Source organism: Diabrotica virgifera, chromosome 1 (genome assembly GCF_917563875.1).
Source record: "Diabrotica virgifera virgifera chromosome 1, PGI_DIABVI_V3a".
Taxonomy (NCBI): domain Eukaryota; kingdom Metazoa; phylum Arthropoda; class Insecta; order Coleoptera; family Chrysomelidae; genus Diabrotica; species Diabrotica virgifera.
Window position 1 is genome coordinate 190,356,474 of NC_065443.1, and position 24,662 is coordinate 190,381,135.

Here is a 24,662-nt window from a genome sequence, read left to right on the forward strand (position 1 = left end):
CTTGACTGACATTCCATTTTTATATTTTTTTGACATTAGGTACATCAAAATTGCCTATACGGTCAATACGAACTACAGTGCCATAAAATTTTTAAAGCACTAGTGCCTTAAAGTAGCGTTTTTAACGCTCGTATGGAGTGCTGAAAATTGCATTTTTAACACGGTTGTAGAAAAAATCAGTTTTTTAACTATAAAATGTTTCGTGTGCATTTTAAAGAAAAATGTTTAAAAATCTAATATACATACTATCAAATTAAATAACTTTTTAAGATCTACAACATTTATTTTAAACATTTTCCTTTAAAATGCACAAGAAACCTTTTATAGTTAAAAAACTGATGTTTTCTACAACCGTGTTAAAAATGTAATTTTTAGCACGGTTGTACAAAAAAATCAGTTTTTTAACTATAAAAGGTTTCTTGTGCATTTTAAAGAAAAATGGTTAAAATAAATGGTGTAGATCTTAAAAAGTTATTTAATTTGATAGTATGTATATTAAATTAGACTAATTAGATTAATTAGTCTCATGAGCCACTCTCTCAAACTACTTCCTAAGATAATTCTTGATAAAGTCAAGGAGAAATATGAAGAGACAATGGGAAACAAACAATTCGGTTTCAGAGAAGGATTCGGCACAGGGGAAGCTTTGCTCTCAATGCTAACGATACTCCAACGACCATGGGAACCATTTAGTCTACTTTAAAGATTTTAAGAAGGCGTTTGATAAGGTTCAACATGATAGGCTGTTTGAATATCTAGAAATGATTGGAATAGATAATAAATATCTGAGACTTTTATACCTATGTTGGAATCAATAATCTTCTATTCTCGTAGACGGCAAAAAAACAGACAAAATTTGTATTCAAAGAGGTGTCAGAGAGGGTTGTGTATTGTCTTCAACTTTGTTTAACGTTTACTCAGAAATAATTTTTAACAAATCCTTGGAAGGGCAATGTGGAGTTCAAATCGGGTGAGAAACTATTAACAACATCAGATAATATGCAGATGACACCGCGGTCATGGCTGAAAGTATCGAAAATCTTCATTTTCTTATAGATTGAGTCACTAGAGAATGCTCCAATAACGGACTTAGCATAAATACAACAAAGACAAAGTTACTTGTAGTTAGTAAACAAGACGTCGGTCCTATGCAACTAATTGTCAGTAATGAACCGATGACCAAAGTTAACCATTTTAAATACCTAGAATGTTGGATAAATGAGACAATAAATCCAGATGAAGAAATGAAAACTCGTATAGAAATTTCAAGAGGAGCATTTATGAAACTTAGATCTATTCTGAGCAATTCTCAGCTGAACAGCTGAACTTACAACTAATAATCTAGTTTCTAAAATATTATTTGTATCCTGTATTACTATATAAATATGAAACCTGGATAATGAAGGTTAACATGATGAACAAATTAGAAGCCTTCGAGATGTGGTCATATATTAGAATGCTCAGAATATCATGGGTTCAACGCATTTCAAACAGAGAAGTCTTAAACAGAGTAGGTCAATGCGAAGGTGACTTAATGAAGATGATAAAAAAGAGAAAACTTATATACAGTCGAACCCGCTTATTGGAGTAGCCTTCGTGCCAAGCAAAAGTATTCCTATAACCGGGATATTCTAATAACCGATCATTAGTGGCTAGTAAAACCGTTTCGGGACCTCAAATTTCTATTCCTTAAACCGGGATATTCCTATAAGCGGTATTCTAATAATCGGGTTCGACTTTGGAGCATATAATGAGAGGTAGCAAGCAGATAACTGTAAAATGCAGTTACTACTTAACGAAAAGATTAAGGAAAAGAGGAATTGCTAGGAAGAAATATTCATGGCTCCGAAACCTTTGTCAATGGACTGGCTTATCAGCAGAATAAATGACCGTTTTGGAATGTAATTTACAGGGGCAACTCCGAATTGCATGAAAATTTGGATTTAGATTCTACTTACCCTCCACTTAAAAGTTGAAATTGTGCCGTTGGTTGCTTTTACTTGACAGTCACCCCTTCTCGTGGGTGAAAAAACATACGTTCAAGATAAGACCGGAAATGGATAAATTGACTGATTTTAAGCACCTTTTGTTCTATAAAGTTTTTTACGTAAGTCAATACTTTTCGAGTTATTCGCGATTTAAAATGTTGATTTTTCGACAAAAACACTACGTTTTCAGACCGTTTTTCGCAAAAAACTCAAAAAGTACATATTTGATCGAAAAAACTATTTTTAGCAAAAGGTAGCTTATAAAAAACGAAAGAACTGGTGTACCAGTAAAGCCTACAAATTGAGTAGAAGCAAAGTTGTAGCTCATGAAAAATACGTTCTTATTCGTCTGATTCCAAATCGAATAATTCAACGCGAAATCACCGAAGAATGAAGCACTTTTTGGGAAAACCTTATCAACATTTTTAAAGTATTTAAAAAAGCTTACTATTTGTTTTTACAAGAGTTTCCAGCATCAAAAATAAACGAGTTACACTGAAAAGAAAAGTTTGCCCCTTTTTTTGGTAAAAAAAAATCGTGAAAACCTCCCTCTATTTAGCACCCTAAATGAATTTAATCGTTACCGCATTACCATTTATTTTAACTGTATGTGTATTGTTTATATGATCTGTAAGTTTGATTGGTTTAAAGTGCTTATTTTTGAAAAAATTTGGTTTTATATTAAAAATAATTTTCTAAAAATTTTTGAAAAATTTTCTTTTTTCAAAATAACTTAAAAAGTATTAGTGATAAGAAAAATCTGAAACAGTAAAAAATATAGGTTTTGCTATTATAAATATGCTAGTTTCATTTTGTTTCTCAGTAAGACAAAAATTGGTTAAGATATGGCTGTTCAAATTGTGCATACACTCGTGATTAGTGACCCATTCAAGCTTTTTCAACTATAACCCTTTCAAAAATAAACAGTTTAAACCAGTGAGACTGACAGATCATATAAAAAATAGATAGGTAAGTAAATTGTTTGTAAAGCGGTAGCGATTAATTTCATTTGGGGAACTAAACACGGGGAGATTTTCATGATTTTTTACAAAAAAAAAAGAGGGCCAACTTTATTTTGAGCGCTATTTTTACTGCTAAAAACTTTTATTAACAATTAAAATAAAGCTTTTTATAAACACTTTAAAAAAGTTTAAATGGGTTTTTCCCGAAAAGTGCTTAATTTTTCGGTGATTTCACCTTGAAATATTCGATTTGGAATTAGACGAATAAGAACGTATTTTTCATGAGCTACAACTTTGTTTTTACTCGATTGATAGACTTTACTGATACACCATTTTTTTTTGTTTTTTATAAGCTACACTTTTGCTAAGAATATTTTTTTTGATAAAATATTTACTTTTTGAGTTATTTGCGAAAAACCGTCTGAAAACGTAGTTTTTTTTGTCGAAAAATCAACATTTTCAATGGCAAATAACTCGAAAAGTATTGACTTACGTAAAAAACTCTATAGAACAAAAGTTGCTTAAAATCAGTCAATTTATTCATTTCCGGTCTTATCTTGAACGTATGTTTTTTCACCCCCGAAAAGGGGTGACTGTCACCCCTCAAGTAAAAGCAACCAACGGCACAATTTCAACTTTGAAGTGGAGGGTAAGTAGAACCTAAATCCAAATTTTCATGCAATTCGGAGTTGCCCCTGAAAATTACACGGTATCGCCGCATTTCCCGTTCAGTTACTGGGCTAATATTGAAAAACCTCATTTTTGCAGTAACTTATAAATATTAATAACTCTATTTTTGTCACAACGACATATAATTTAACTATCTTAAATTATGCCTACTAACAAGTTATTTAAGTGTGCTAAATTTCAACTGGATCTACCAAATAGTTTATAAGGTATTCAATTTGTTTAAGAGCAATTGTTTATAAACTGTTCTTGACATAACGTTTATTTTAGAGATATTTAACAGATCGCAATCGATGAATTATTGATAATTGAGTTTTAAGATGTATTAAAAAATTTTTAACATTTTATTAAAATTGCATATTAAAATTTTACCATTTTATTAAAAAAATAGTTTGAAAAAGACCTGATTTTTTGCTTATAAGCAAATATAATAACTTTGACATTTTTCATGTCACACGCTTTAACCCATTTAGCGCCAAAAGTGCGAAAACGCACCATTTTTTTTAGAATTTTTTTTCGACAATTCGTTAATTTTTTTTAAATCTTTTTATTTTCTAAGCAACCAGAAGATATAAATGTAACTAAATTTAATTTTGTTTAATTTCCAAACTCATGCTTTCATCACAAAAATATTTTCTAAATGTCCGACATTTTCAATCCTTCGACACAACTTTATTTTTACTGTAGTAATTTTATTGACATCACACTTTTGTGGTCAAATAAATTAAAACATTATTTTTTTAACCTATTTGTACACCAACTGTTATAAAAATACAAAAAAATTTCTGAGTCATGAAATCTCGTGTTTGAAAATAATGGTTCGATAACGAACCATTGGCGGAAGTTGACATGTCTGATCAGGAATAAGTTCAAGGTGATGCACAGGCAGTAATTTGTTGGGATATTTCTTTATTACGTGTAAAAACACGTATCCACTATGCTTGCGCTCCGAGCTCCTGCAACTGCTCCACATAGTGGACACGTTTGGCGCTCCCGGACTGTGCTATTGTGCGCACTCTGCCTCGGCGCTCCAATATGTGGCGATTTATACAGTGCTAGTCAAAAGTCTGTACCCCCCCTCGTATCTTTTGAACGGTTATAGCTATAATAGTGAAATTTGGAGGGAAGAAATAAACTGACGTAAGCTTCTTAACTAGTCATGACAGGTGACGTAACAGTAACAGATGACTTTACAACGCCACTGTGACAGATAATTTTAAATAGGACCTTATGGCAAGTGATACCTCGTTTGAAAGGTATTGAAAATACCTATTCAGTCATACTAATTTTGTTTGAGTTTAAGCTAATTTTGATGAATAAATGAAATAAATATAAAATTGCAGTTTCGCATTTAATTAAAAAAATTTAAAATTCCGCCTATGATTACTTGTCAAAAAGGTTGACGTTGACGTTAAAACTACTAGAGAATTGAAAAACGTCATCTTTTTGACAAAAAACCCATAGTCGGACATTTGAATTTTTATTAATTAAATGCGCAAGTACAATATTATATTTATTTAATTTTTTCACCAAAATCAAAATCAACTTAAACCCAAAAAAATTAGTATAACTGAATAGGTATTTTGAATACCTTTCAAATGAGGTATAACTTGCCATAAAGTCCCATTTAAAATTATCGGTCACAGTGGCTCTGTAACGTCATCTGTCACTATTACGCCACCTGTCATGACTAGTTAAGAAGCTTACCTCCGTTTATTTCCTCCCTTCAAATTTCACTATTATAGGTATAACCGATCAAAAGATACGAGGGGGGGTACGGACTTTTGACTAGCACTGTATGTAAGGGAGCGCATACCGTATCGATTGGAGCAGTTGCAGGGAGCGCGGAGCGCAAGAAGTTCGTGAACATAGTGGATGGTTGGGGCTCTCGGACCATGCAACAGTGTGCGCTCCGCCTCAACGGTCCAATAGGTGGCCGTTTATATGTAGAGGAGCGCATGAATGTAGATAAGAGCAGTTGCAGGGAACGCGGAGCGCCAGAGGTTTGTAAACATAGCGGATGGTTGGCGCTCCCGGACCGTGCAAAAGTGCGCGCTTCTCCTCGGCCTTCCAATAGGTGGCGGTTTATATGTAGAAGAGCGCATGCCGTATCGATGGGAGCAGTTGGAGGGAGCGCGGAGCGTAAGATGTTTGTAAACATAGTGAATGGTAGGCACTCCCGGACCGTGCAACAGTGCGCGCTCCGCCTCGGCGTTCCAATTGGTGTCGGTTTATATGTAGAGGAGCGCATACCGTATCAATTGGAGCAGTTGCAGGGAGCGCGGAGTGCAAGAGGTTCGTGAACATAGTGGATGGTTGGCGCTCCCAGACCGTGCAACAGTGCGCAACGACCGTGCGGCAGTGCCTCGGTGGTCCAATATTACGAACGTAGTGGATACGTACCTTTAGAAAGACGGGTATTCTGGTATTCAGTTTTGTTATAATCTAGGGTGGGGTAGAGGGGAGGGGGCTACATAAGGGAGGTTGTGTAGTGTTGTAGACAGTATATCGATTTGTCGAATTTATGCAACTGGCAAAGTGCAAGATACAGGATTAGAAAGTGTAAACTGGAAATATCTAAAATAATTTCTAAAAAAGATAGAGGGCCGTTCGACTTCGTTTTTGAGAAAGAAGCTGAAGAAGGTGTAGGCAATGTTCTAACCATACTATTTTTGTTTATCAAAACTTCCAGATCCATTTACACTCTAAATATTTTGAGACTTTTCACAAAAAATAAAATTGTGTATTTCAATTTTTATATCTCATTTCCGTCAAAGCTTCGAAAACGAATAATTTTGTTGTTGTGACACCTGCCATTATCAAAGTGTAAAAAATTTTTTTTACGAATGTTTAAGTTTATTTTACTCTAGTTAATCAAATATATTACATATTAATGCAGTATTCCTTTGCTTGGCGGTTAATGGGTTAACGTCGGCTCACAAAAAATACATGGGACGTTTTGGTATTCCGACGTTCGAAACCTGTAACCTGTTGCACAATTATTATAAAAACTTTCCCTGTTAAAGTGTTCCCATACATCAAAGTTTGTCTGACTAGACTACTAGACACCGTTAAGCTATTAGCAAATTTTCAGCTTGCTATTAATAAACTTTTTTTGGTACGCCAGATCCAGGCCTACATAGTTTTACTACTATTAATACTATGGTATGAGCATAAGCTTGATTTTGCCAGAGAATTTTCTGATGCATTTATCTACTGATATGGTACCGTTATAAATGTCTCCTGCTGCAAAAGGATTTGAGATTTTAGAGAAATTATTATAATTTTGTCTTTGACAAAAGTTGTTTTTCCTTTAATTATAATATTTTATCGTTTAAATTCTTAATTACAATTGAATTAGTAGTAATAAAACCAACACAATTATTAATTATAATTTAATAGTACTAAAAACTAATAGTCCTGTCGCCAGTAGGGGTACAACGGCCTCCTTAATTAAGATGGACTTACCCAAGTTTTCTTTATGTATTTTGACCCGTAGAACACGAATTTTTTGGGTAACAGTCGATCCGGATGTCGATAAGATTGTTATAAACAAAGAACTTAAGGAATCACATAACAGCGATTTCTCGCAAAACAAAACATGTTTTTGTATTCTTTGGGTCATTGTAAGCAAAAAATTATTTTACAAGTTTTTTGGTAGGATGCATAGTTTTCGGCATAAACGGGGTTGAACTTTCAAAAAATCGAAAAATTGAAATTTTTGAGCCCGAATAACTTTTGATTGAAAAATAAAATAGCAATTCTGCTTACCGCATTTGAAAGTTCAAGTAAAATTCTATCGGTTTTGATTATTTTCATTGCTAGAAATTAATTTTTTTATTGTTAAACAAAGCTATCAACACATAGTGATTGAATGATGTTTTCAATGCATTTCTAATTTGAAATCGAACGAGTAGGCGCGCATACAGAATTTCTACGTCCATTAAAACGCATGCATTGGGCCCGGGAAACACTATGTGTTTATACCTTTATTTAACAAATAAAAACTTATTTTTTAGCAATGCAAACAATCAAAACCGATAGAATTTGACTTGAACTTTCAAATGCAGTAATCAGAATTGCTATTTTATTTTTTAATCAAAAGTTATTCCGGTTCAAAAATTGCACTTTTTCGATTTTTTTAAAGTTTAACCGCGTTTATCTCGAAAACTACGCGTCCTACGAAAAAACTTGTAAGACCATTTTTTGCTGAGAATCGCCCAAAAAATACAAAAAAATATTTTGTTTTGCGAAAAATCGCTGCTACGTAATTCCTCAAGTTCTTTGTTTATAACAATATTATCGACATCCGGATCAACTGTTACCCAAAAAATTCGTGTTCTACGGGTCAAAATACATAAAAAACTTGGGTAAGTCCATCTGAATTAAGGAGGCCGTTGTACCCCCCCTGGCGACAGGACTATAAAAAATTCATAAGGTTCATTTATTGTGTAAATTCTAGTTCCATATAGCCCAGGAACCGAAGCTTATCACCTCGCAATCTTTACAGAACGGATCGATTTGCTTGAAAATTTGGGAATAATTAGTGGAGAGTCCAAGGATCAAAATCTATATGATGCCGATAGGCGCTTTTACCATGGGGGTGGTTGCCATCCCATCTCGGAGGTGGAAATTTTTTATTATATTTTGACCGCAAAAGTTGATAAAAACATTCATTCTAAGCAAAAAATGTTCTATACATTTTTTTTGATAAAATTAATAGTTTTCGATTTATTGGCCTTCAAAAGTGTTGTAGTTTTATATCAAAAAATCAATGTTTTTCGATATTACTCATTTATGATTCACTCAATTTTTGCCGTAGAAAAAAATTTTTTAAACCAAGTTCTCGAGAATTAAATAGCCGACAATTTCATATTTTAACATTTTTTCGAATCTCTGATGCTAATATTTCTATTCTGAAGAAAATGGCATTATTTACCAAACTACAAAAATTCGTTATTCGCTTTGAACTCCAGTTTTTTAAAAACTAGTCATTCTAAGCCAGTTAAACTTCTAGAATCTATAAATAATACACATATAAAGAAGAATGAAGAAGGCCAATGACTAAAAACACCGTCAAAGTACATTATTATGCTTCCAATTGGATTTCTCCCTTTTTTTTTTTTCAAAAAAATATATCGATTTTTAACCGTAACTTTTTTATTTTTTATCGTAGAAAGTTTGGTAAAAAAGAATTTTGTAGGATTTACAAGATCTATAAGGCTACTGATATTAAATCCTTTTAAAATTCTCAGTAGCAAAAAGAGGTGACTTTGAAAGGGTTGGTAAATGTGGTTTTTGATTGTCATTACAAGTTTTAATTGTCAATAGCTCACTCAATTTTTGCCATAGAAAAAACTTTTTTAAACTATGTTCCTGAGAATTAAATAAGCTACAATTTCATGTGTAAACATTTTTTCGTATCTCTGATGCTAATCTTTCTATTCTGAAGAAAATGCATTTTTTACCAAACTACAAAAATTCGTTATTCGCTTTTTTAACTCCATTTTTTTAAAACTGACCATTCTAGGCCGATCAAACTTCTAGAACCTATTAATAATACATAAATAAAGAAGACCAAATAAGGTCAATGACTAATTTTAATTAGGGTGGTGATTAGGGGGTTCTTTCCAATCAGTTTTTCGTTGAAAAAAATAGGGACTGACATTATTTTCATTATGTCACTTAATTTTTGAGCTAGACTTTTTTTTATTTCTGGAGATAGATATTTTTAAATACTTTAAATTAGTTTGAACAATTTATACTCGAAAAATCCAAAGTGTTCCCGCCTTTTGACTTTGAAACTACAATATTTAGCATTTGACGAAGAAGAGCTAACATATAACAAAGTATAGCTCGATTACTATTGGTCTTAAAGAAAATTAAAAAAAAAACGGTTTTGTTTATTTTTTCAAAAGGTACATTTTTGTTAAGCAAAGTTGTTTAGATAAAACGCAAACTTTTTGAGTTATTAGCAGAAAACTGATTAAAAACATTGATTTTTTCGAATAAAACTAACACTTTCGATAGCTAATAAATCGAAAACTATTAATTTTGCCAAAAAAATGTATAGAACGTTTTTTGATTAGAATGAATGTTTTTACCAAATTTTGCGGTCAAAATATAATAAAAAATTTCCAACTCCGAGATGGGGTGCCAACCACCCCGATGGTAAAAGCGCCTTTCGGCCTTATATAGATTTTGAACCTTGGACTATCCACTACTTATTCTCAAATTTTCAAGCAAATCGATCCATTCTGTAAAAATTGCGAGGTTTTGTCCTATTTTAAGCTTCATTACTTGGACTAATAGTATAATTCACAATAGTAATTTTCCCCTTTACGCTCTATAATATTCTAATCCCTATTATGTCCAACGTACTGTTGACAAATTATCCCAGGTTAATACTGGTAAAGTTCGGGTCAGTAAATCAAAGGATGACCATTAGTGTCATCTGGCTCCCCATATTATATATTTAACTCTGAATCAGGTAATTTGTTATTCGGATACTTTGCTGATGCGATATTCACCTGGAACAGCTTAAAGCCTTTTGCAGGATATTGGTGAGCGCTAAAATAAAGCATTTTTAACCAAAATATTAAATTAATACAATTATTTAATAAAATATTCGAATATACTAAATTAATAATAATATAATAAATTAAATAAAAAATTGTTGAATTTCTAATATAATACAGGGTGGTTCATCTTATTCGCCTCGGTCTCTGTACGGAAAACCACTTGATATTTTAAAAACATTTCTTCACAGAAATATACAGGGTCTTTAATGCTACAACCTAAAAATAATGTGAATTATACAGGGTGTTCCAAAAAAGAGTGGTATATCAAAGTTATATTTTTGAAGATATTCTTATTTAGCGGCGAATCGATTGAGGGTAAAATTTGATTGATCCGCGCGCATGCGCACACCGACAGTATGGTATTAGTTGTTATAAGGGCTCTGATTGGGTGTTGAAATTTTGAAATGATCTGTCAATAATTGTTCAATATGGAGGTTATCGGTAAACAAAAATATGGTATAATATTAGTTTTTATTGATGTGTGGACAGAAATAAAATCAAATTTATAATTATAGTGACTTTTTAAATAGTTTTGAAAAGCCGCAGGTACGTAATTCTAAATGTTTCAGTTGGAAATACCTAATAGTTTCAATACCTATCTATTTGGAAAATGTAAACAAAATAATGTAGTTACCTATTAGTAGGCAATGCTTTAATTTACATAATCTGATTACGAACAAACTTTCTACAAATTTCATCTCATATATCGTTTTCTTACTCTATATTTTGTTGTATTTTATTTCGACAAAAATCAAACTAATAATTTTATTAAATTCATATAAATTTATGGTGTAAACGTTTAGTTTGTGTATATTCCCACATGACGTATACGAGAGTTTGGTGCAGTTTGAAATGGCGTCAACTTTCGTACGGCGCGGTAGACGTGAAGTGGGTTCAAGCCCCAATCTAGTTATTATTTTTTTTATTTTTTTATAGATTTTATGATTGTAAGTATATTATTATATAATTTTTGAAGATATTCTTCTTTTTTGAAAGTGGTAGATAAGAAAGTTGGATTTTTAAATAAAATAAGTACAAATAACCTTTTAAGTATATTTACTTCGTTTAAATTACCTATTATATAATAGAAGAATATCTTCTTACGTGCGTACAAAGTACACACACATTCTTTTTTCTTATGGAGTGCCCTATATCTGATAACATTATTGAATTGACCTTAAAAAATAAGCTATACTTTCATAAATGTTCCCTATACCTAAATAGAGGGTGTTTTGATTTATTTCGATTTTTATAAAAATGTAAGATTTTAGAAAAAAATTAATATCTACGAATCTAAGAAGCAGTAACAAATTCTTTCTTGGATCTTAATAATAAACTATTTAGCATACTTAAAACAGATGCTTATTGCAACAAAATTTCTTACAGGATGGTCAAAATATGAGATTGTTTTATTAACAAATTCAAGCTGTAATAACTTACTTATTTTAAATGGAACACCCTGTGTCTTACTAGTCTATCGCATAGAAAATTTACTTAGCTTTTAATTCTTATTAGGGTTTCCTATACCTATCTCCCTTCATTTTTTAAATATTTAAAGAATTCCTAATTTGTAAGCTTTAAAAATTAGAATTAAGTACCTATGTCGTGCTTATGTACAACACATCACCAACACCGGCAATATACTTAGACAATAACTGTCATTAATAAAATTTTCATTGTTATCATGTAATCACACAGAGTGTTGTATTATTTTAGCTGATTTTGGCCTACATGTGACATTGAATAATATGTTTATATTAAACTGCATACCCTATATTAGATGCCGTATTCTGGAAGATATTTAAATTATATTTCATTCCGTATAAGTATTTTCCATACTTAACCCAACGGTTATTAAGTAAATTTAAGAACACCACTTTTTGTTTGAATCTTTGAATCGCAAATACAAACAATTAAATGCAATGGCTACTTTGACGAAAACGAGCCTATTGTACAAAAATATGTAAAAATGGGTATTTACAGAATAACATGGGAATTTATATTTACAGAGTAACATGTGTATTGAAAATGTTTACATGGAATTGAAGAGATTTTAAATATCTTCCATTATAAAGAATAGAATATCGAGTATGTCATTTAAAATAAGAACACTATGTGTGATTAAATGATAAAAATGTGTTATTAATGAAACTATCTTGACTAGGATATTTAAGTATATTGCCGGTGTTGGTGATGTGTTGTACATAACCACGACATAGGTACTTAATTCTAATTTTTAAAGCGTACAAATTGGGAAATCTTTAAATATTTAAAAAATGAAGGGAGATAGGTATAGGAAACCCTAATAAGAATTGAAAGCTAAGTAAATTTTATACGCGATAGACTAGTAAGATACAGGGTGTTCCATTTAAAATAAGTAAGTTATTACAGCTTGAATTTGTTAATAGAACAATCTAATATTTTGACCACCCTGTAAAAAGATACGTATAGGAAACTCTAATACAAATTGAAAGCTAAGTAAATTTTTTACGCGATAGACCAGTAAGATACAGGGTGTTCCATTTAAAATAAGTAAGTTATTACAGCTTGAATTTGTTAATGGAACAATCTCATTTTTTGACCACCCTGTAAGAAATTTTGTTGCAATAAGCATCTGTTTAAGTATGCTAAATAGCCTGTTATTAAGATCCAAGAAAGAATTTGTTATTGCTTCTTAGATTCGTAGATATTTATCTTTTTCTAAAACTCTACATTTTTATAAAAATCGAAATAAATCAAAACACCCTGTATTTAGGTATAGGGAACCCTTGTGAAAGTATAGCTTATTTTTTAAGGTCAATTCAATAATGTCATCAGATATAGTGCATTCCATAAGAAAAAATATAACTTTGATATACCACCCTTTTCTGGAGCACCCTGTATAATTCACATTATTTTTAGATTGTAGTATTAAAGCCCGTGTATATCCTTGTGAAGAAATTTTTTTAAAATATCAAGTCGTTTTCCGTACAGAGACCGAGGCGAATAAGATAAACCACCCTGTATACATTTAGGAAATATTAACATTTATATTAAATTAAGCGACAATTGATTGTAATGAAGATTACATTTTATAATTGTTATTTGACGTATCGATTTCCACTCGAGAAATCTTTTTCAAAAAAATTATTTTAAAATAGTGAGCTGTAATGAGACATCCAGAGAGGTATAACCTGCTACACATCTCACAATTAGTGTTGCCCAATTGCAAGACCAAGACGAGACTTAGACAATCTTAGTCTTGGTCTTGCGCCAGTACACCTGGTCTTGGTCTAGGTTCTGGTATTACGCTCCCGGTCTTGGTCTTGGTTTTGGTCTTGCAGCAAGAGTCTTGCAAGTCTCGCAGTTGCTCATTAGCCTATTGCATATCTTAGAACAACGTAACAGAGAGGTACATTTTAAGCTTGAATATCATAGCCATAGTAAAGACTAGCCAAATTAATAAATATCTAAACAACTGACAACGGGTGGGGTTTGAACCCACGATCTAAGTGATCCCTGCCTATGTTCTAACTAACTAAAGTTAAAACTACCTCTTAAAACCCACAAAATTTCATTTGCATATCTCAACCGGCTTTAGAGCAATAAATAAATCGTCAGTTTGTAAGAAAAATTTCAACTCCTCTATTTGGTAAAGAAAGCATTTATAAAGTAAACTTTTATGAAGCAAACTGTCATTACTTTTTCGTGCAGAATTACCCATTAAAGGTTGCCATACTTATTTAAAATCATTCTGTATTGATGAAAAATATGGCTCGTTAAAAAAGTACTAACTTTTTTATTATCCAATATAAGTGAATGAATAAAAACATAATGTTAAGAAAATATGAGGCTATAGTTGGGCTTTAATTTCAGTATGCTATTACATGCTAGAATAATAAGTTAGCATAATGTTAGAATATTCCACAGTGAGAAAAAACACAGTTTGATTGGTACACCCGGTATACACTGACAATAATTGACCTGTCTAGCAACAATATCTATTATTACTACGAATATTACTATAAAGAATAAGACGAAATATTAAAAAAAATCACTTAAATAGGACAACAGGTTTAGGAAATTTGTGACATTAAAAATGACCCGTTTTTAAGGTTGTGCGTTAATTTCTTGGAGAAGTATATATCGTTAAAATAATATTTCGGTATTACGTTTACACGATATCCGGCATTATCTCTATACTTTTGTCTGGTTATGATACTTATAAATAAATAGCCGCGCTGTTTCGGCAAATTTTGTTTAGCCGAGTGACCTCATAACACAGGACACACTCAGCAGAAACAATACATAATAGTCTTACTATAATAATGTATACTGACAAGATTTCCATTGTTTAGATTCCAAGAAAACTAATAATGAAAAACATTATTTATGTAAATTTATATAAGTGCTAAGGTGGCATATTTTTAGAAAGTTTGGAAACGATATTCGATATTACTATAGGCGTCGCAACGCAGGAATGTTGTGTTATATGAATATGATTAGAAGACGACTATTCTCAAACCCAGGACAATTAATTTCAGAGCAAAGAAGTCGTTTTACATTATAATAATGGCCTCTGAGTGCATGCCAAATGTGTCGAGTGTTCTTTTAATGCACATTTTGATTCGCTATGTATGTTTATGGTATTGTTCGTAATGCGCATAAGTCCAATTTTCAAAATTTTTGTTACAATTTTTTTTGTTTCTCATAGAGTATCTAAGAATATAGCCGAACTTATATACTCCCTAAAACGACCCTCAGTTCTAACTGCAAGACGCAAGAGTCTCGCAGGCTTAGTCTTGTTCTTGCTCAAGTCTTGCACGGTAAGTCTTGGTCTTGGTCTTGCTAAAATTAGGCGGTCTTGGTCTTGGTCTTGCGAAAACGGAAGAACAAGACCAAGACTGCAAGACCAAGACCGATTTTGGGCAACACTACTCAAAATAAAGGGCAAGATCGCCGGAATAGGAGGCCCAGGCCGAAGAAGAACATCCTGGCTCTGAAATCTCCGGAAGTGGTATCAAGAGACCACCGCTAATCTGTTTAGAGCTGCCGTAAACAAAGTTATTATTGCCAATATGATCGCCAACGTTCGATAATCGGACAAGGTACTGAAAGAAGAAGAAGAGCTGTTAATATAACCAATAATTTTTTGGTAGTTATTGTCTTCTTTCCAATCTCTTTTATCTTTTGGTTTGAATGCAGACCTTTCGAAGAACATGTTGCAAGCAAAGAATATGTCGCCCGCCTGAAGTTAAGAATGAGCAACATTCATGAACTTGCCGACAACACATCCAGATAGCCAGTGACAGAATGAAAGATCAATATGAAGCTCGATACAAGAATGAAAGCTTTGAATTAGGTATTCTTGTCTGGCTTTATAATCCACATCGTCGAGGCTTGTTTCCTAAATTACTAAGACAATGGGAAGGTCTGTATAAAATTAAAAAGAGAATAAATAACTGAAAGTAAAGATCATTCAGATATGATTACAGTACAGAGCATCCGCTTTGGATGCTATATTTTGATTTTAAATAAATCTCATCAGAGCACCTCTGTTGAAGCAGTGAACTGGAATCAAATCTTTCCCATCTTTTCGGGGTAATTATAAAAATATTTACCAAAAATGCTTCTAGTACCATCTCTCAATAACAAGTTAAAAAAGGCGGAAAACTAAGATTCGGATTATTGTCCTCTGATGCCTTTTAAGATGTAAATATAAAGCAAAACAGAGTGGTGAATCAGTCGACAAGGGAATCTAAAATTGCATTCACGACTTTTCGTTCACCGTGACAATAATCTTAAGCGAACTATTTCCTTTATACCCAGGCAAGTGAATAAAAATAAGCTGAAAGTAAAGATGATTTAGATTTGATTACAGCAGAGGGCATCTACTATGTGCTTATAAGTATTTCGATTTTAAATAAATCTCATCAGAGCACATTTGTGGAAGCACTGAACTGGAATCAAATATTCCCCATCTTTTCGGGTAATTAGATTATTGTCACGGTGAACCAAAATTCGTGAATGCAATTTTAGATTCCCTTGTCAACTAATTCATCACTCTGTTTTGCTTTATATTTACATCTTAAAAGGTATCAGAGGACAGAATAAATAACTAAAAGTAAAGATCATTCAAATATGATTACAGCACAGAGCATATACTATGGATGCTATATTTCGATTTTAAATAAATCTCCTCAGAGCACCTCTGTTGAAGCTCTGAACCGGAAATCAAATCTTCCCCATCTTTTCGGTTAATTAGATTATTGTCACTGTCAAGTCCTTTGTACTTAAAGGACGTAAGTATTTGTAATGAAATAATACTCGATGTAAAATACTTTATATTAAATAATTATGCACATGGTTTCCATTTTCTATCGCATTATTAAGTATATGACAGCTGTCGTTCAGATGACAGTAGTACCAACCTACATTCATGGTTAAGGGAGTTTTACACGAAAATAACACCTCCTCCCTTGACCATGAATTACAAAAGTTAACTAGAAGTAAAAGTACTTACAAATTCAGTCTGGTAACAGGTTTTCTTACTCTAGTGGAACGCCTTAAAATGGGTTCCTCAGTTTCAGTTTGAGCCCCAGGTACACTATTCGGACTTTCCATATTGTTTGAAATTTCGGATTCATCAGTAATCACTTCGGTAGGTCGTGGTGAGACACTGTGCTCTGGAATTGATGCCTCCCTCGGAATCAAATTGTGAGTAATGGTATCCGGAATGTAACATGTCGGATTATTTTGAGATGGAGTATATTCCCCAATTTGCCGTATTTGGTCTACATGACGTTTCCATGTTCTACCATCATCTAACTGAATTAAATAATGCAATAACCCTAATCTGAGTACAATAATGCCAAATTGCCATTTAGAATGAAAATAATCCCTCACGGAAACCCTAGTTCCTATATCAAAGTTTCTTAGACTCATATCAGTATAGGTAACTCTAACACTACACGAAGGTTTAAGTAAATCTAATCTATTCCTTATTTGTCTTCCTAACATAAGTTCTGAGGGACTTTTACCTGTAACTGTATGTGGGCTTCTGCGGTATTGCATAAGTAGCTTACATAATTCAAACTCCCTGTCATTTCCCTCACTTCGCATAGCCCTTAAACATTTTTTCAGTATTTGGACATATCTCTCTCCCTGTCCATTAGTTGCAGGATGGTAGGGTGCAGTAAATTTTTGTGTAATTCCATTATCTTTCATAAAAGTTCTAAACTCATAAGAGTCAAATTGTCTACCATTGTCTGTAACAAAAACTTTAGGAATACCAAAAGTTGTAAAAATTTTTCGGCAAATTTCAATAGTAGTTTTTGTAGTAGTATTTTTTGTAAAATGAATTTTAGGCCATTTACTGAAGGAATTTACTAATATAAAATAATAACCTCCATTGAAAGGTCCAGCGTAATCAGCATGCACTCATTCAAAACAAAATTTTGGTGGCTCCCATATATGAGAATTATCTTTAATTGGGTTGTTCTTGTGCTTATTGCACTCTAAACAATTTTTACAAAGTGACTCAATATCCTGGTCTATGTGAGGCCACCAGCAATAACTATGAGCTAAAGATTTCATTCTAACTATTCCACAATGTGCAGTATGTAATTCTGTCAAAATTTTATTTCTAAATTTAGTAGGTATAACTACTCTTTGTCCTCTCATAATAACATCAGATTGTAATTATTGTTGTGAGAAAATTGATTACTATCCTTTTCTGAAGTTTCCATGCTTGCTGCAATTTCTACGGCTCGGTCCAAGTCCAATCCCTTTGTTTCTAATAGTCTGGCTTGAATCCTCTTTGACTGTAAACCAAAAAAAAACTGATTTCGTATAGCACTTTTTAAATATGTGGAAAAGTTGCAGTTTATGGTAAGTTTCTGTAGAGAATGTAGGTATTCTTGTATACTTTCGCCTTCTGCCTGTCTTTTTGATTGAAACCTAAATATTTCAGCAATTTCAAGTGGTGCAGGGTTGTAAAAATTATCCATTAACTTAACTGTATCCTCATATGACTTGTCTTCAGGGACCTCTGGAGCTAGTTTATCACACAGTGTATCGTATGCTTCCGACCCCATGTAATGTAGTAAATAGGGCAATTTCATTTCCTCTGGAATTTTAAAAACTTTGTATGCTCCTTCCAGCCGTTTTACCCACCTGGACCATTTTGTAGCTGTCTGGTTAAAAGGTTCAACGGAAAACTGGAATGTAGAAACTTGTGTAGACATTACTGGAGCTGTAGCAGGTGCAACTATCGCAGTTGTAGTCGAGGAACTCGTGTTTGTACAGGCTGTAGTAGGAAGCGTTGTAGTTGATGTAGTGTCTGTAATATTTGTATCCATTATCCTCGTCGCCAAATGTCAAGTCCTTTGTACTTAAAGGACGTAAGCATTTGTAATGAAATAATACTCGATGTAAAATACTTTATTTTAAAGAATTATGCACATGGTTTCCATTTTCTATCGCATTATTAAGTATATGACAGCTGTCGTTCAGATGACAGTAGTACCAACCTACATTCATGGTTAAGGGAGTTTTACACGAACATAACAGTCACGGTGAACGAAAATTCGTGAATACAATTTTAGATTCCCTTGTCAACTAATTCATCACTCTGTTTTGGTTTATATTTACATCTTAAAAGGTATCAGAGGACAGAATAAATAAGTAAAAGTAAAGATCATTCAGATATGATTACAGCACAGAGCATATACTATGGATGCTATATTTTGATTTTAAATAAATCTCATCAGAGCACCTCTGTTGACAACGTAGAATGAAGTAAACACTTCTGTTGTATATAGGTATATTATAAATTTATTAAAAAATTTTAAAATTCATCCACAAGGGAGTGGTTGTACAAAACGTTTTCGGTCAAACTGACCATCCTCAGTGTAAACGTCCAGTGTACAAGTAATTGAAACTAGCCACTTGAATAGGTGTAAAACCTCAAAATAACATTATTGCTACATTATGAGCTGTATAGTAATCGACAATAAGTCGATGTCTTAAGATTAAAAATGTATCACATGTGGATGTATGTCATCCTTGCTCGGAATTAGCACAAGGTTGTGATCAGGTGAGAGGTTAACAACCAACTCTTAACAGTTGGTTGTTAACCTCTCACCTGATCACAACCTTGTGCTAATTCCGAGCAAGGATGACATACATCCACATGTGATACATTTTTAATCTTAAGACATCGACTTATTGTCGATTACTATACAGCTCATAATGTAGCAATAATGTTATTTTGAGGTTTTACACCTATTCAAGTGGCTAGTTTCAATTACTTGTACACTGGACGTTTACACTGAGGATGGTCAGTTTGACCGAAAACGTTTTGTACAACCACTCCCTTGTGGATGAATTTTAAAATTTTTTAATAAATTTATAATATACCTATATACAACAGAAGTGTTTACTTCATTCTACGTTGTCTTAACAAAGGTATACAGCCAACTACAGGGTTTACCCTTTTAATGTTTCACCTCTGTTGAAGCACTGAACCGGAAATCAAATCTTCCCCATCTTTTCGGTTAATTAGATTATTGTCACGGTGAACGAAAATTCGTGAATGCAATTTTAAATTCCCTTGTCAACTAATTCATCACTCTGTTTTGCTTTATATTTACATCTTAAAAGGTATCAGAGGACAGAATAAATAACTAAAAGTAAAGATCATTCAGATATGATTACAGCACAAAGCATATACTATGGATGCTATATTTCGATTTTAAATAAATCTCATCAGAGCACCTCTGTTGAAGCACTGAACCGGAAATCAAATCTTCCCCATCTTTTCGGGTAATTAGATTATTGTCACGGTGAACAAAAATTCGTGAATGCAATTTTAGATTCCCTTGTCAACTAATTCATCACTCTGTTTTGCTTTATATTTACATCTTAAAAGGTATCAGAGGACAGAACTGAAAGTAAAGATCATTCAGATATGATTACAGCACAGATCATATACTATGGATGCTATATTTCGATTTTAAATAAATCTCATCACAGCATAGGCGTAACCAGGATGATCCTAAGGGGGGGGGGGTTACAACTACTGGAAGGTCTCTGAGGGCTATGATGTTAAGCGTATAGAGCTCAAAGTACATCCCAATGCGGGGGGGGGGTTATAACCCCCAAAACCCCCCTGGTTACGCCTATGCATTACAGCACCTCTGTTGAACAACTGAACTAGAATCAAATCTTTTCGGGGTAATTATAAAAATATTTACCAAAGTTGCTTCTAGTACCATCTCTGAATGACAAGTTAAAAGAGACGGAAAACTAAGATTCGGATTATTGTCCTCTGATGCCTTTTAAGATGTAAAAATATAAAGCAAAACAGAGTGGTGAATCAGTCGACAAGGGAATCTAAAATTGCATTCACGACTTTTCGTTAACCGTGACAATAATCTTTGGCGAACTAGTTCCTTTATACCCAGACAAGTGAATAAAAATAAGCTGAAAGTAAAGATGATTTAGATTTGATTACAGCAGAGGGCATCCACTATGTGCTTATAAGTATTTCAATTTTAAATAAATCCTATCAGAACACCTCTGTGCAAGCACTGAACTGGAATTAAATCTTCCCCATCTTTTCGGGTAATTAGATTATTGTCACGGTGAACGAAAATTTGTGAATGCAATTTTAGATTCCCTTGTCAACTAATTCATCACTCTGTTTTGCTTTATATTTACATCTTAAAAGGTATCAGAGGACAATTTTCCCAATTTTAATTTTCCGCCTCGTTTATTCCGCCTCTTGTCATTTATAGATGGTGCTAGAAGCATCTTTGGTTACCCCGAAAAGATCGGAAAGATTTGATTCCAATTCAGTGCTTCCACAGAGGTGCTCCGATGAGATTTACTTAAAACTAAAATACGTATAAGCACATAGTAGATGCCCTGTGCTGTAATCAAATCTAAATCATCTTTAGTTTCAGTTTATTTTTTAGGCTATTGATTATGTACTATAGAAAGGAACTACAACGTTAACGGGGTTTTATTATTTCATATGGTCAAAAAATCTCTATATATGAAAAAACCGCGGAGTGCTACCATTTAAAGGGGTGCGTTTTTGAGAAATGGGTAAATTAGTCCCTGGGCACAGGTTACATTAGGGTGAGTTCTATGCACTTTTGGTACAAACACGTCTACATAAAAATTGTTCCTGGTTAAATTTTCTATGTAAATATAACTTTTTAAAGTCAAAGGTACTATTTTTTACAAAAATATATTCAAAAGAAAAAGCACAAAGAAACCCACAAGAAAGAAATTTTATTTTTTCTCCCATAACTTTTGTCCACGGGGATATAGGTATAGACATTGCTTCACAGAAAAAAAACTTACATATTTTATCTTTAAAATGATGTTTACTAGAGGTAATTAGCATTTACAGTTTTCAAAATATGATTTTTCAAAGTTCGACACACAGCAATTTTGGGCAATTTTCCTTGTTATTTCGCAAATATTGTTAACTTTAGGCATATGCAATGGTACATGTAAGAGGAATAGAAATCAATTACCTTTAAAATGTTCTACTGTATAATGTTATACGACTTTTTTAAATATGTTACCTTTTTTAAGACTTTATACTTTTAACGAGTTTTAATATTTTTTACGATTATTTTTTAAATTTCTCATTATAACTTTTTTTTCTACATTTAGGTATATATTATATAATAAAAAAAAAGCTTATCCTGTTTACTTTAAAATGGTGTATTATAAAAAATTCTAGGACTATTTTTGAATAAGATATGTTTTTTCAAAATGTAATAAGTACTTGAAACGATTTTTGATTTTAGGATTATTTTTTAAATTCCTCATTATAACTTTTTTATGTGATTGTGTGTTATGATTGAATCTTATTTTTTATAGGTAATACGTTGGATCCACTTACTCGGTCAGGTAAACTTCAAAATATGGATTAATTCCAATATTTACTGTCAGAGCTCCTGCACCACAAGCTTTGCTTGAAAAAATAGCCTGTAAATGTACCAAAGGATGTACAAAAAACTGCGGTTGTGAAAGATAGGAATTAGTTGTTCAATATTCTGCAAAGGGTGCATGTGCATGGGTACTAATTGTGGGAACTCTAAGATAACTGATGTGTCAGAGGAAGATATTGAAGCTAATGCTAACGAAGAGATGGACTTTGATTTTGAAAATTTTTTAAATGTCAACGGTTAAATAATTTTAACTAAAGTGATGTTTTCTAAGACTAATGTTTATGTAATTTTTGTAAAAGAAATAATTTTAAATAATACAGGTAAAAAAATATCTAAGAATCACTCACTCACATATAGATGATACACCATTTTAAAGAACAGAAAGTAAGCCCTCTTTATTGAGCAATATATAGTATATTCATGTACAAGAAAACAAAAAGTTATAATGAGAAATTTCAAAAATAATCGTAAAAAATATAAAAAATATTATTTTTTATATTAGGTATTTTATAATATATAATATAATATAATATTATATATACATACTATATATAATATAATGTTATATAATATACACATAATATATTATTATAATAATATTATTTTATTTTTATATTATATTATAAAAAATCGTTAAAAGTATTAAATTTTGAAAAACCATAATCTATTTAAATAAAGTCGTACAACGTTATACAGTAGACCATTTTAAAGGAAATTGATTTCTATTCCTATTACGTGTGTCATTGCATATACCTAAAGTTACGTAGAAAAAAGTTGTGTGTGTGTGTGTGTGTGAGAGATCCTGGCATCAGACAAAATCTATTTGCCACAAAACATGTAAATTCTTAATTACATTAAATGATTTCATATTGTCTATTTCTAAACTATACCGCTATTTTTGAATTTCTGATAAAATTAATGATGGAATCTAGTACCGCTTTATCTGGGGAAGAAAGGAGAGCTGTAATATTTAGTGGCAATGGACACTCGTGATGAATTAGTTCTTGATACAGAATTGAAGAAGATTGAGAGTTCAGAGAACATTCTAGAAATATATGATTTAGATCACCAATGGATACATTGTTACAACTACAGACAGGAGAGTTAAGTATTCCAATTTTATATAAGTGAGATGGAAAGCGAGCATGATTCAATTTTAAACGAGTCAATACTGACATTTGTGCTCTATTATAATTAAAGGTGAAATGAGGAATGTCTTTTGGAAGTGTAGGGTGAATTCTGAAATAAGGGTTTGTAGATTTATTTGCAATTCTTTTGTAATCAGTTTCCCATTTCCTTCTGATATTAGGTTGGAGAGCATTATTCAAATCTTTTAAATTAAATACGTTGTCCATATGGTGGCAACTGTGACTACTTTTTGCGGCTATATCCGCAATTTCATTACCTTCGACTCCGCAATGTCCTTTCGTCCAAATAAACGAAACAGTTACATTATTTTGTTTAAGATCCATAATTAATTTTTTAATGTTCAAAATTAAGGCATTTCGGAATTGGTTTATTGGGTGACCGCTAATAGCTTGTAATGCTGATTTTGAGTCTGAAATTATTGCCACATTCGTGCATGTTTGAGTTGCACACCATTTTAGTGCCTTTTCAATAGCAAAGGACTCGGCGGTAAAAATGGAACAATAATTTGAGATTCTGTACTTTTCAATATGATTTATGTTTGAAACAAAAAATGCCGAACCTGTGTTTAGCTGCGTTTTTGACCCATCTGTATATATTTTAGTTAAGTTCGACCCGAGACCATTTACAATGGATTTTATCATGGCTTGGTTTAAGATATTACAATCTGAATACCGAGGGAATATGGTGATAGGTTTGTCAATTATAGAATCGAAACTGTGTGCATACAATGGTATTTTATTAAGTTTAACAATATCATTTTGAAATAAGTTTGTATCAATAAATGCATCTGCCAAAGGAGGAGAGTTTTTCTTTTTCCAATAATGATTTGTCAAATTCTCAATTACAAGAAAGTTAATTTTTGCGATCAAATCACTGTTGTAACATCTATATTTTAATAGACTTTTATTTGCTAAAAACTGTCTTCGAAAACTAAGAGGAAGTTCTTGAGACTCTGCCAGAATGGCATGATTTGGTGAAGATGCCATTGCTCCCAAACATATTTTCAGAGCTCTATATTGTATTCGATCAAGGGTAAGTTGGTTCGTATTGGAGGTAGAACCATAGAGAGTACACCCATAATCCAAAATCGAGCGAATATAAGACTTGTAGAACATTAAGGAAATTTGTTGATCCGCGCCCCAGCTCTGTTTGGAGAGGAAGCGCAGAAGATTAATTCCCTTTTCACATCTTTGTTTGACATACTTAATGTGACTGGTCCATAGAAGTTTACTATCTATAATTATACCTAAATATTTATATTCTTTTACGATAGGAATAGTGTATTTACCTATAGAGAAATTATCGACTAACTGATATCTGTGCCTTGTGAAACACATCACAGCT

The 24,662-nt window shown here is 32.3% G+C and overlaps 2 protein-coding genes across 2 annotated transcripts in view; both read right to left on the reverse strand.

Moving 5' to 3' along the window:
- The window catches only part of LOC114329229 (uncharacterized), a 1,335,969-nt gene that overhangs the window by 957,885 nt on the left and 353,422 nt on the right, over positions 1-24,662 (reverse strand). The window lies entirely within an intron of this gene.
- On the reverse strand, positions 17,877-18,557 carry LOC126892281 (uncharacterized). Its single transcript, XM_050661784.1, has one exon. It carries the CDS (start codon positions 18,555-18,557, stop codon positions 17,877-17,879), a length of 681 nt encoding a protein of 226 aa, XP_050517741.1.